The 14,811-nt window shown below is 44.8% G+C and overlaps 1 protein-coding gene across 9 annotated transcripts in view; it reads right to left on the reverse strand.

The window, feature by feature from the left end:
- PPP2R5C (protein phosphatase 2, regulatory subunit B', gamma) overlaps nt 1–14,811 on the reverse strand; it is a 137,896-nt gene that overhangs the window by 87,300 nt on the left and 35,785 nt on the right. For 2 of the 9 annotated variants that reach the window (XM_005877866.2, XM_005877864.2), the window contains exon 1: nt 11,126–11,348. The exons of the other annotated variants lie outside the window; for them this stretch is intronic. In XM_005877866.2, coding sequence (XP_005877928.1) covers nt 11,126–11,219 — 94 coding nt within the window. In that variant the 5' untranslated portion in view covers nt 11,220–11,348. Of the gene's footprint in view, nt 1–11,125; nt 11,349–14,811 lie in introns of those variants that run through there. 9 annotated transcript variants of the gene reach the window in all.

The raw sequence follows: 14,811 nt of genomic DNA on the forward strand, positions 1-14,811 counted from the left end.
TGGGTTAATTTGCATATAATCGCTCTGATTGGCTGGTGGGAGTGGCTTAAGGCATAGCGAAGGTACAGCCAATTTGCATGTTTGTCTTTTATTAGATTCGACTCCCTAGTAGTAAAATATTTTTAAAAGCAGGTACAGAAGGGTCACTGATTTAACCTGAAGTAAAAAAATCTCCTGAGGACCAGGTCTCAAGCACAGGGAAACAAAACGCCACGTTCCCCACAGCCTGGTGTAGTAGCAGGGGCAGCCTAAATTTCAGCCAGACAGCACCAGGTTTCTTCTGGCCTCGTCACTCACAGTTTGGTTAGGCCCACTTGTGGACACTCATTTAGACAACTGTAAAACTGAGCATGGAGCTTCTCTTCTGCCAGGCTGTGGAAGTTAAGTGTCTGGGACCATCCCTGCCACAAGAGCAGGTGCTCCACTAGCCACTACTCCCAGATGCCTACTTACTGTAGTCTGAGAGTTTAAATCAAGTTAGCAGACTTGGGAGGACACACTAAGAGTTTATGCCATGCCCATGTATATATAGCACATTACAGGATGACACAATGTAACAACTTAGCTCAAGCATCACGAATCATTTTAGAGCACTGTCAGGATACTAAAAATATGTAAAATGTTTAGGTTTTGAAAACTGCTGTCAATTTTTTTCTTAAACAAAAACTACTATATACTTTCTGTGAATAAATGCATGTATATAATATATATGTGAAAACACACACACACACACACACACACACACACACACACACACACGCATGTCTGGGATGATACACAGCAAACTCCAAATGATTCACTTTGAGATGGCCAGGAAAGACAGGAGACTGATTTGGAGGATAAAGCCAGGGAGAATTTTAGTAATTTGTAATTTTTAAAAAATTTAAAAGTGATTATCTTCACATATAGATTTTTGTAAAAAGATAAAAGGCAGCTGACTTAAGACAGAAAGGGCAGCTCAGGGTCCTGAGGTGACTCTATTGCCTACCCCACAGGCGCCGGATGCAGGTACTGCCTCTCACTGTGGCCCCTGAGGCTTGTTTGCATTATTAACTGACTAGTGAATTTAGGCAAAAATTTTTTTTTGGAGGGAGGAAGAGAAAAAATACAGAGGCTTGTGAAAACAGGGTCAGGGGCACATCTTGCCCACACTAGAGAGATTTCCTGGGCCAAGGATTTTCAAGTATTCGGTGTCAGGATCCATGTGTACTCTAAAAAAGTATGGAGGAGCCAGAAGAGCTTGGGTTACATGAGTTATACCTATGACATTAACCAGATTAGAGAATGTTTAAAATATTTACTTACTAATTCATTAAAAATAACAAGAGGCTCTTTTCATGCTAACTTAAGTAACATTAGGAAAATAACTTTATTAAAAAATAGGAAGAATGGGACTCTTTTGCATTGTGGTACATCTCTCAGTGTTTGACTTGGCAGAAGACAGGGACACTCGCATTTCTGCTTCTGTATGAGACTCACATATCTGTTTGATATGCTGTTTGGTTGAAGTTTCTGAGCAAAAAGCCAGCCTCATACAGACATGTTTAGTTACAAAAGGAAGATATTTCAATGGCTTAAAAAAAAAAAAAGTAATGTTCTTTGGTTCTACATTAAGATTTGACAAGTGGTAGTTTCTCAAAGATTGGCTGCAGTGTGGAATCTGAAACCGTGCTGGTGGGTGTTTCAGTTACGTCAACTCCTGGGTGTGTCCTGCACTTGAATGTCTCCTCTGCCCACGCCTGTTTTGTGGCAGCATTTGGCTGTTGCTGGCGAGGAGTCAGGCAGATTTTCCTTCCCTGTCCATGTCAAGAAACCCATTTGTCCACATCACCCATTCACCACTGGTAGTGGTCAATCTCACATTGGCAGATTCAAGTTCTCCAAAATTCCCATTTTTTTCTTGCAAGCTTGAATTTTATCATGTGCAACAAATGGTGTCACTGTTGTTTCCCTTGAGTTGACAGCCTCACTTCGTTCCTTTTTAAGGAAATGGCTGTCAATATTCAAATCTTAATACCCAGTTTGTCTGACTTTCGTTCTTTCCAGTAAAAATGATGTTCCTGAGAAAGTGGCTAGTTTAGCTTGCAACTCAAACAACTGCACAGTTCCCCTGGAGACAGCACTGTGCTCTGGCATACCGAGGGCTTTATGTGGACTTTGTCGTCATCATACAATGTGAAAAGCTGAGTATGCAGGGTTGAGATTTAATAAAACCAAGCACCTCATGCTTCACCCAGAATTCTTAGGTCAGACCGGCATGCACCTGGTGGAGCACACACTGGCTGCTAGTTGCACACCCTGCCTTGCTCTATGTAAGGAGCTAACCTACATAGCTATTGCTGCCTTGGCATCATGCAGGCAAATGGCCACATAGTGAAGAGGCAGCTGAGGCCTTGGTATTCTTATGAAGACAGTTGTGGCCTTGCAGATCCCTGGAAAGCGGCTCTGGAATTCTACTGTGAACGCTGCCCTATGTAAAGACTGAGGACCCCTTCACAGCTTCTGAGTTGAGAACATGGCCAGCAAGTGCTGCCCCTGGATAAGCTCAGGTTATACATAAAGGTGAAGAAAACAACTCCCAGTTTTCTATGTACAGACATGATGGACAACCGCAAACACACAAGTATGTGCCACCCTCACCACCAAGAATCAGGGACCAGCTACATAGAAAGAACTGAGCTTGTTCCCAGAGTGAAACATTACTCTTCTCCATAGTTTTATAAGTCAAAATACTGTAATTAGAGCATACTGCTCATGAGTAACACAACCACAGACAAGAATCCAAATGCTGTGCCCTGACCGGGTAGCTCAGTTGGTTAGAGCATCATCCTGATACCCCAAGGTTGTGGGTTCAATCCCTGGTCAGGGCACATACAAGAATTAACCAATGAATGTATAAACAAATGGAACAACAAATCAATGTTTCTCTTTCTCTCCCTTCCTCTCTCTCTAAAATCAATTTTAAAAAAAAGAATCCAAATGTTGCACTAAAAGTTCACAAACATCAATGACAGAGATGGAAAAACCAACCCAAACAGTGTTTGAATTCAAATTCTATGAAAAATACCACAGCATTAAAACTTAAAACAATAAGATTTAAGGTTACAGTTGAGATCCCACTTAGTTCAAATACTATCCCAATTAAAAAAATCTTAAAGGAATTCAGGAGTTTAATATTATGGGATCCTATATAATAAAAGGCTAATATGCAATCTACCGAACTGTGGAATGATAGGTCGCTATGACATGCACTGACCGCCAGGGGGCAGACACTCAATGCAGGAGCTGCCTCCTGGTGGTCAGTGCGTCCCACCGGGAGAGCGCCGCTCAACCAGAAGCCAGGCTCACAGCTGGTGAGTGCAGTGGCAGTGGTGGGAGCCTCTCCTGCCTCCACTACAGCACTAAGGATGTCCGACTGCTGACTTAGAAGTCAGACATCCCCCGAGGGCTCCTGGACTGCAAGAGGGCGCAGGCCGGGCTGAGGGGACCCCCCACCCCCACCGAGTGCATGAATTTCGTGCACTGGGCCTCTAATTTGACAACAAGACAGTATGTTTTGGGAAGTCAAGTTGCTAATGAACAGAAAGTAACATCTGTATTAAAAACAACTAAAGGGATGTGACAAGTGAAGTCATCCTATTTGTGATAATCACATATGTCTCTTTCTCATATAATGAGAAAACTCTTTTCTTCACAAGAGCTAAAATGGGGAGGGGAGGAATGTGTATAAATATGGTCTCTTATTTTACTTAACAGATGGACCCAAGAGAAGTGACGGGAGCAGTCTACACTCTGGAGATGCCCTGGAGACTGAGTCTGGGCTCATCCTGTGAGGACATTCCATACACAACCCACCAGCAGCACACAGCACACACTCCAGGACTATGATGGCACTGTGTTCTTCAGGAGGTGAAGGACAAGAGGAACAAATACAAATAAATGGAGTGAGTGTGGTTAAGGCACTGGGCTCTGAAGTGCCACACGTGACCTAGAAAAGGGATGACCTCGGCGACCACTAACACTCCGAGTCTTACACTGTGGCCGGCACCATTTTCTACACGGATTACACACACTCATTTAAACTTCACAGAACCCAGAGGTGGGTCACCTTGTTCTCATGTCATTCCTGTTTCCAGGCCCAGAGAGCTGAGTCCCTTGCCCAAGACTAGAGCAGGGGTGGTGTGGGTGAGGAAGCTCACCCCAGTCTTGTGGTTTCAGAACGCCTCCCCCACCCTCAACCACCAAGCACCCTGCCTCTCAAGTTCAGAGGGAACCTTGGTTTTCTCTCAGAGTGTGCCTTAAAGGCTGTTACCCTTTAAAAGACCAATAAAATGCCAATAAACATTAAAAAAAGGTGTACACCCCCAACACCGTTTGGTAAGATGGCGTAGCGGTCTATGCAGCCACTCTGAGTTAGCAAGGAGGAGACTGTACCAGCAGGTGGGGGCACCCCTGCTGTGAGGCTGCCAGCATGGGCTGGGTCTCAACCTTGCCCACCCAGATGGCTAATTTGTCAACATCAAAATAAAAAGGAAAACACAGGAAAGGCTGAAGCTTGAACATAAAAGGCTGCTGCTCAAAATTAAGGAAACAATTCTAAGCAATGCCATTTCCTTTGCACACTTTTTCTAAAGCAGAACATTTTAAAGATATTTCTCTCAAACATTACAGAAAACCTACAGGACACACCTGTATACCCACTGTCCTAGAACTGGCAGGTGTCTGCATTTGAGCACACTTGGGCACAGTGACTTTTCTCTGATGTTTCAAATGCTTGTAGAGATCATGCTAGGCCCTCCTAGGACCCTCCTGCAAGCCCCAGAGCAGGACGGCCTGGCAGCACAGCCTCTGCCACACCTGCACAGAGAACAGGATCACAACCCCCCGACTGCCCCAGCAAGGTCTTCTGTGGTTTGATTTTGTCTTTTTAAAAACAAGGATCCTATACAGATTTGCTCACTGTATTTCACTATGACATCTCTTTTGTTGTTTAAGTTGAAGGGGTTTTGATTTGTGGATGATGAATTCAAGGGCTTGAAGCAAAACTAGACCTCACTTGCTGTAGCAGCAGTCTGTCCTCGTGCGCTTGAGCCAATGTGTTTTCAAGATTCAAAAGACTTTTCTTTAAGTACATCACGAGAGTAGCGACTTGCCCTGTTTTTTAGAGTTTTCCTGTTTCCACATCCTGGGTGGGGCTATTTCCATCTGACAGGGAAGAGGAGATCAGGCGGGCGAGGCAGAGTGGTTACCTGTGGTCAATTTTTTCAACCAGGTCCCTCATACAGCTTCTCATGAGACTGACAAGTACTATTTGACTGACCAAGTAATTAGCTAAGAAACACACCAGTAACTATTCTCTGAGTGGTCATTCAGAGAAACAACTTTTTATTTTCAATCCACCAGTGCTTACACTCAGGGATGGTCTCAGATGTCATGAAAAAGAACCAGCTGATCACGACCTTCCCCAGGACACTTACGATTCATGGAGGAAATAAAATTAAACCAGCGATGAATACCTGGCCGACTGGGTAAGTGAAATGGGACAGCAGGGAAGGACATCTTCAACTTCCCCCTCACAACATGAATGGATGCGTGGAGCTTCACCAACTTTCCCTTAAACCCGAGATGAGTTTGAACTCCAGACACTGAAATATATCACAGTATAGAAAGCATAACAACCAGAAGGTACACGTGATGGGAGCTTTTACAGCCACCCCTCAACACCCTGCCCTGGCGCCAAGGGAGCTGGGCTGACTCCCACTTCATTCATCGCTGTGGCCCTGGGCAAAAGAGGGTGCCCCTGCTCTACTAGAATAGGCCAGTAACACTGTCTCACAGTGCAGGCAGCTCAGTGATAGGACAGAGGGGGAGGCCTGGTCCTGAAGTGCTCCATACACACTGCCTCTCCTTCTGGGACACCACTGGGGCAGGGGGCTGGGGCCTGGACTCATCCGCACAGGCTGGTGACCTTGGGGAGAGAGACAGCAGGACCCATCCTGCTCACCTCTCAGTATGCTGTGTTGTAGGGTTAGAGCAGTGATGGCGAACCTTTTGAGCTCGGCGTGTCAGCATTTTGAAAAACCCTAACTTAATTCTGGTGCCGTGTCACATATAGAAATTTTTTGATCTTTGCAACCATAGTAAAACAAAGACTTATATTTTTGATATTTATTTTATATATTTAAATGCCATTTAACAAAGAAAAATCAACCAAAAAAATGAGTTCGCGTGTCACCTCTGACACACGTGTCATAGGTTCGCCATCACTGGGTTAGAGAAACCACCCTGCCATGGAGCCAGAAGCAGCATGTATCCCAACCACTCTGCCTGTGAGGTGTCTGTCCTTTTCCTAGGATTAAAAACGTACCCATTTTTCTTGACTACTAACTTTTCCTCTTATTGTTCTTTTATTCTTCAACACAAGTAACATATTCTAATGAAAAAATTCCAAGAGTTTAGCTTTTGCTGCAAGGCAGGAATCATGACCAGAAACCTGAGCAGACACTGTACCCAAGTTCAAGGGCAGACAATTAACAATGATGCGCAGGCTTTACACAAACATGCACTCCCCCTCCCCTGTGATACTTTGGTTAAGTTCCACACCTCAGGAACACAAAATAAACATCTTTACATAGAGGGTACATTCCTATGTACCCTCTACAAGTGAGCTTTGAAGGTATATTTCTAAAAAGTCAAGGCAGAGTGCGACAGTAACACAACATACAGCTGTTTGTGAGGTAATCCTGAGTTGCTGCACTATTCAGGGAATGAGTCACTGGCTTGATCTTTTGGAGAGTTTTTTATTTTTGGTCATCACCGAAACACTCTTCCTTCCTCATTTAGGGGAGTGAGGATCATCCTAGGCATGTCCTCACTAGTATTTACTGACTGCACATCATGCAGGTGTGTTCTCCATCTAGGAACCCACGTGCGTGTGTACAGGTTTTACTAGTAGTACCGGCTAAGCCATTAGATTGAGTGTAGCAGGAAATGACACCAGGGAATCCAACTTCCATACAGCCTTCCTGCACACTCTTCTCTAAGGTGAAGATTTCCATTTAATTGGTGATCCAGGAAGACTCGTGAGAAACTAAACCTTTCTATCATCAGACCTCCATTTCCCAGGAAGAATGGGCTTACACAAAAAGAGTAATTTGCTCTCTGGCTCCCTACCAGTCTTTCAAATACAGACTCATAGATGGGTGAGCTTGCTAAGGACTAGAACAAGATTAGGGCAGTTAACAACTTTCTTGAGGCCAGAATAACAGCCAGCTGGAAAAGGATCAGATAGCTTTCTTCCTCTCTGGCCATGAATGTCATTTTGGCTTGGCTCTTTCTGCTCTGAGCCCAGCTCTGGACATAAATGTGGGTTCTATCTATGGAGGGCCCAGTTCCCCAAACCCCACCCAGCCATCAAGTAGAGGGAAGACCACATGACACCTGTTTTATTATTCCTTTTTTTTAAAAAAAATATATTTTTATTGATTTTATTTATTTCAGAGAAGAAGGGAGAGGGAGAGAGAGAAACATCAACAATGAGAGACAATCATGGATCAGCTGCCTCCTGCATGCCCCCTACTGGGGATCGAGCTGGCAACCTGGGTATGTGCCCTGACCAGGAATCGAACCGTGACCTCCTGGTTCATAGGTTGATGCTCAACCACTGAGCCATGCTGGCCGGGCTATTTTACTATTCTTAACAGGCAATTAAAAAATTCAAGCAAGCCCTGACCGGTTTGGCTCAGTGGATAGAGCATCGGTCTGCGGACTGAAGCGTCCCAGGTTCAATTCTGGTCAAGGGCATGTACCTTGGTTGCGGGCACATCCCCAGTGGGGGGTGTGCAGGAGGCAGCTGATCGATGTTTCTCTCTCGTCGATGTTTCTAACTCTCTATCCCTCTCCTGTCCTCTCTATTAAAAAAATCAATAAAATATATAAAAAAAAAAATTCAAGCAATAGCCTTAGATGGGAGGCTTGGTCCTGTACACCAAAAAGGTTTAGGGTTCGATCCCTAGTTGGGGCCTGTACGGGAGGCAACTGATTATTAGTTTCCCTTTCATATTGATGTTTCTCTCTCACTCTCCCAAATCAATAAAAACACATCCTTGGGTGAGGATTAGTAAAAAAATTCAAGCAATAGCCTGAACCAGAGGCCAAATCTAACCTGCCCCCTGCTTTTGTATATAGAGCTTTACTGGAACACCGTCACGCCCCTTCGTTTACTTATTGTCTATGGTTGCTTTCATCATGGCCAAAAACAGTGACTGCCCAGAAACTGAAAACATTGTCAATCCCCATCCAGAGCTGTGCTGTCCAATACAGCAGTCACTAGGCACATGTGCCTATTTAAATTTGAAATAAAATACAATTTAAAATTCAATTGCTCAGTTGCACTAGTCACATTTTAAGTGCTCAACAGTCACATGTGGCCAGGGGCCACGGCAGTGGACAGATAGCACGGAGAACATTCCTGACACCGAGCAGTTCTCTTGGATAGCACTGGAAGTATAGGATTTAAATCATCAAGTTAAATTTACAGCCATCGGAGTCCAGGCACCTTCCTCCTTCTACAGGCAGAAGTGTTCAATAGTATGTCACGTTCACACTTGAACTTTTTAGAATATGCTAATTCACCATATTAATGGAAAATGCTAGACTATCTAATAGAAGGAAACCACCAAGCCAATTGGGACAACTAATCAGTGTAGTGATAGTATTGATTTATTTGTTTACTTGTCTGCTCCCCCCCCCCCCCCCCCCCGAAAGCTGGGCCATCGCCATTGCTTCATAGGGTCCTGCTTGGCAGGAGGAGGCAGGAACTGGACAAATATTTGTATAATAAATGAAGAAGTGAGTCCTGGGCACAAAACTGTCATACAAAAGAGGCTGCTGAAACAGATGGATGTTGATAAGGCCTTGGAAAGAACTGCTATTAATCCTGTGGCAAAGGTTCTACAAACAGCCCAAATTTCAATTTTAAATGAGGTAGTTTTTTTTTAATGATCTAAACGTAGCCAGGTTTGAGGCCTGGCCCTGCCACTTACAGGCTGTGTGACCTTGGGCAGGCTCTTTTCCCATCCCTGTGGGAGACCCTGCTCCCTAAGTGGGAACCATGGTGCTCCAGGGTGAGAGGAGCCCCTCAGTGCTGCCCCTGGGCCCTTTCCCAGCACCACTACATCAGGCCCCGCTCTCTAGTGCACCTGCCCAGAGCTGGCTCCTCAGGTGTCTCTCCTGCACCAGGGTCCTTGCTGGGTTTCTCCACTGAACTTGGGCTCCTCTGCGGTGGGGCTGTCTCTCAGTCAAGTTTAATGACCCTCGGCACTGAACACACAGCATAGCTGCTAACCGGATGTTACACTGATCAAGACTCTCAAAGCCCAAATAAATACAACACTTTGCTAAACCTCTCATTAACATGCTTTTTCTTAAAAAATCCTTACCAATAAATCAAGCATTCTTCAAGTTTTGAAATTAGAAAGTACCCCCACCGTTTGAATTAGAAATTAGTTTTAGGTCCCTAAAGGTGACCCCTTCTTAACAACTCAAGTCCCTTCAAGTTAATGCACTCCACTCCTTTCCCTCCGAGGTTAGAGAGCAAACAACCAACCACTCACCCAACAGCAGAAAGTACAAATAGGCCATAACGAAGTCTTGGAATTAAAAAAACAAAATCAATGTGGTATAAGATAAAAAATAAAATTATTTCATTTCAGAATAAATTCATAGTTCCAAAAATAACTGGTACACAAGTGTCTAATAAAATCAGAAATCTCACAAATCAAAAATGTCTATTATTTATAAGATACTTCAAAATAAGTACTGCCAACTTAAATCACAATTGCATTTGTTTTTGCCCACTTGGCTCTTACAGCTGAATTATCTACAGGCCACGCTCGGCGGCGTTTGCTCTTTCCTGGGCACACAGCAAAACAGCGAATTCACAGCCTGACCTATAAGTTGGTCACTGTGGACACTCATTCCCACCAGCTTCAGTAAAGAGGGTTGGAGAGAACAGCAACACCCATTTTATTCCAACTGATTGCGTTTATCATCCCTGGGTCCACCTGGGCTCTGAAAAATCCTGCCCTGCACTTTAGTCACACAAACTATTTAGTCACCTAGAAAACGTGCCCCCACCCTTCCTCAAGGGGATTCTGACAGGTCAAATGGTCTTGTTAGGCACAGCTGTGATATACATTTTGAAATGCTTGTAAGAAGCTTTTAACATCTATGTTCTATTTCACCCCAACAAAAAATCTGCATAATAAATATTTTAAAATACCAAGAATAAGTATAGTACTACATGGACACATTTTAATGTTACTATTATTAATTACTATAGGAATTGTCTTTTAAGCTAAGTTTGTGTTTTTTAAGCCAAATTTTGTATCAATTATAAGAGGCAAACTGAAATTATTAAAAGTAACCTATATACACATTGAAAACTTGTTGCCATGTTAAATATTAAAGTCAGATGGCAAGACAGAGCCAATTTAAATGCAAAATATGTCCTAGGTGTCTACGAAAGCACTAACATTTCAGAAATTAGGACCCACAATGGATTTCAATATTTCAGAGAAGGACTGTATGTCTCTTTTAGGCTCCACAGCAAGAATGAAAACAATCCTTTCAAAGGAAGTTCTTTTCTAATGGTTTCTGCACAATTTCTGACTGCAATTCATCTTTAATTCAGGGATGTGTCCCCGATGAAACCTTTGCAGTATTAAGCAGCATAGATGTAACAGAAACTCTGCGGACGGACAGACAACTTGGCCAGGCACTGCCACCCGCCTCCCCTTCCTCCCCCCACCCAACACCTTCCCCAGGCGGTGACTTCACATCCTTTGACATCAGCACAGCTCGGAAAGGGGGATGGGAGAGCGAGCAGAAAGCAGAAAAACCAGCTTTGAACTATGCATGCAAGGCCTCTCTCAAGACTCAAATTCTGTGAGTAGAACGTAAAAAGCCAAACTGCAGGGACACGCCCAGCCGCCCCTGGTTAAGTCTGCAGTGAAACCGTGAATTCTGCTGGAAAGGACTTCCTGCTGGTCGTATCTGAAGCACAATAGCCATTTATTAACTAGCCACAGAAGGTTCCGACTCAGTGAAACGCACAATAACTTACCTCGAATATGGAGAAGGGCCACGGGCTGGAAAGGCCCATTGGAGTTGGCCGCATCCACCACCATCCTGCCCCCCGCTTTATTACATGTCAACATCTAGACTCGGCGGGGAAGGCAATGGACTCCTTAAGGCAAGAAAGCAGCCTCCATTTTAGTTTTAAAAAAAAGACAAACTGAAGCTCTGCAGCTGGAGGGAACTGGCTGCCGCGTGATGTCAGCAGGCACGGAGCCCGCCGATTGGCCGGAAGCTGCAACTTAAAATGACACTAAAAAAAACCTGCAAATGGAAAGAGCCTTCAGTTTGGCTGTCAGCGTGCACGGGAAGCCAGGGCATTTTTGGCTTTCTGCAGTATTCATTTCAATAACTTTTAGGCAAAGATCCCATCTCTAAGGGGGCAGGATTGAGGCCATAACCCCGCCAGACTGTAAACAGATGATTGAGAGCTACCAAAACCAGTGTGTGTGGGTATCTGTACCGGAACCTGAAATTTCAGTAGTCCCCTAATTGGTACCCCAAAGTCAATGGATTTTATACCCACTGGCTGCCTTCTATTTTCTAGTTCTAATGACTTTAATGTCTGTATTTTATTTAGCATCTTGGCAATCCAGGTGTGTTTTTTTTTTTAAAGCAAAACAGCTATTCAAATATTACACAGTCCCAATTCATAAATTTGGACTCTTGTCAACCTCTCCTACCACCAAGTTATAAACTTATAATCATCAAACACTGGTTCTTCTTGAGCTCTAATTTTTATTGGAAAAATTAAGTTAAAACTTAAAAAAAATGAAATTATATGGAAAATGAAAACTTTAATTGCTAGAAAGTAGGAGTTAAAAAAGACAAAACAAAATGCAGTATTTATTGTATTTTAAAGATGTCAACATATTAGATACTTTTACGTTTTAGATATTTTGTTTATATTTAAAATTAAAAATATTTTAAAATTATTTTTATGGGGCTAGTATTAAAAGTTATTGCTCAGATCTTAATTTTTTATTTATAAAAAAGGCTAATGAAAAAGCTTTTCCACGGAGAAAGACATAGTTTCTAAATTGGAATATCCTGGGTGGGGTGGGGGAGGGTTGAATAGATTCCCTACACTAAGAAATATATGAGCACCAAATAAAAACAAGTAAATTCTAAGAATAATCTCTCTGGCAGGCAGGACTTAAGAAATTCCTCACTTCTTCACATGTACAACTAAGTTTGTCTGAACCACATACCTCTTTTTATAATTTCTCACACAACTCCCCCCACCCCTCTTGCTCACTTATGAACAAGAATGTAAAAACCCTTTGGTTCTTAAATATATTAATAAGGAGGAACACCTGGAACACAACTAGGGTGGGCAGTTACATCAATTCCCAGTCAGGGCACATATAACTAGATTTCGGGTTCAATTCCTGGTTCGGGTGAGAATGGGAGGCAACTGATGGATGTTTCTCTCTTACGTCAATGTTTCTCTCTCTCAAAATCAATAAAAATGTATCTTCGGGTGAGAATTAAAAACAAATAAACAAGTAAAAACACACCAAATCCCCCCCCTACCCCCCCCTTTCCACAGAGCTGAGGATGCTGCTGGAGTCTATAGCTGGCCACGAAATTGTAACGAGTAACAGGGAGCAGGCACCGGTGAGGAGCCTCACACCTGCCTGGCTCCTCTGCCATTTGAACAGCAGACGTGGCTTAACAAAAACAGCCTGTGCTTGGAGTCAGGTGATGTGAATTTAGATTCTGGGTGCTGACCCTCTGGGTTCGCTGGAGGTGGGTGAAATGGCTCCTCCTCACCCCCTAACCCCCGGAGTGATGCCAGATGAACTTAGACTTAAGTACAATTAGGAATGAGGGGTACAGGGGGCTTGGTAACGGGTCCAGAAGCACATGCTTACTGCAGGTCTGTACTTTAAAAACATAGAGACCTGCCCTCAAATTCTTTAATTTTTCACTTGGGACAAGATGAGGCAAGTACCTGTCCTAAGATTGTGATAATGAATCAGAATGCAAAATAAGGGGGAAATACCACCTAGAATCTATATATATAAAACCCTAATATGCAAATAGACTGAAAGGTGGAACAACTGGTCACTATGATGTGCACTGACCACCAGGGGGCGAGCATGGAACATGGCGGGCATCGGCCGCAGTGGGATGGTGGAGCAGGTGAGCAGGGCACCAGACCAAGATGGGGCGCGGTCACTGTCAACTGGGTGAGCCTCTGGTGGTTACTGAAAATTCTTTGCTCCTGTGCCCCATAGTCCCACCCGTCGCACACACCTGCTGCCAGCGCCAGTCCCACTTGTACCTGCTGCTGGCACCAGCCCTGATCACTCAGTGCCATCCGAGGGTCCAAGCCGCAGCTGCCCATATCACACTGCCCATATCACACTGTGTGATATGGGCAGCTGCCCCTGAAGGCTTCTCCACCTCCCCCTGCTCCTGAGTGGCAATCGGGCCCGGCAACCGCCTCTCACACCCGCTATCGGTGACAGTCCCACTCGCACCTGCTACCGGGGCTGGTCCTGCTCACACTTGATGCCGGCCCACTCGCACCTGCTGCTGGTGCCTGGTGCCAGTGCCAATCGCTCGGTGCCGTCAGTGGATGTGAGCAGCAGCTGCTGGCCCCAATCACCCCTGAGGGCTTCTCCTTCGGCTCCTGAGGGGTGATCAGGGCAGCAGCTGCCAGTAGCACCTGCTGCTGGCGCTGGCCCCAATCACTCCGCACCGTCAGCGCATGGAAGTGGCAGCGGTGGGAGTGGGGCTGCTGGCAGACAGGGAACAGGTGACCGAGGTGGGAGGTGCCAGGTGGGTGTGCGGAGAATGGGCCAAGAACCGCCCCTGTGCCTACCGCAGCCTTGTGGCCCACAGTTCCTTTCAAGGTGCACGAATTCGTGCACTGGGCCCCTAGTCTTTATATAAAACATTCAGATTAGAAGTCAAAGAAAAAGTGAAGACATTTCCTGATGTATTTTTCCCTAATGGTCTTAGATCAAAGGATCTCAACTTTCTTAGTGACTCTGCATGCTCTTTTGAGCCTTATGCATATGAAGTTCTTTAAAGAACTAAAAGACTGTGATCTGGAAATCACCAATGAAACACACTCTAAAAGAGAAACAAAAAAATCAAGAATATGGGGAAGGAAAAAACCCTGAACAAGTAAAGATAAGGTATGTTTCTGGACTGGAAGCATCCTAAATAATAAAAGCCTAATACGCTAAGTGTCTGGTCGTCTGGTTGGCCATTCAACCAATCAAAGCATAATATGCTAATGATATGCTAAGACCGCTCAACTGCTTGCTATGACTGTGCACTGACCACCAGGGGGCAGACAGTCAACCAATCGTTATGATGTAAACTGACCACGAAGGGATAGGCGCTCTGACCGGTAGGTTAGTTTGCTACTGGGGTCCGGCCGATTGGGACTGAGACAGGCTGGACATGCCCTGGAGCCCTCCCGCAGTTCCTCCCCAGCTAGCCAACCTCCTACGTCCCTCTCCGGCCTCGATCGTGCACTGGTGGGGTCCCTCGGCCTGGCCTGCATCCTCTCGCAATCTGGGACCCCTCAGGGGATGTCGGAGAGCCAGTTTCAGCCCGACAGTGGAATGACTGATCGCTATGATGCGCACTGACCACCAGGGGGCAGACACTCAACGCAAGAGCTGCCCCCTGGTGGTCAGTGCGCTCCCACAG

Source organism: Myotis brandtii, unplaced genomic scaffold, assembly GCF_000412655.1.
Source record: "Myotis brandtii unplaced genomic scaffold, ASM41265v1 scaffold535, whole genome shotgun sequence".
Taxonomy (NCBI): Eukaryota; Metazoa; Chordata; class Mammalia; order Chiroptera; family Vespertilionidae; genus Myotis; species Myotis brandtii.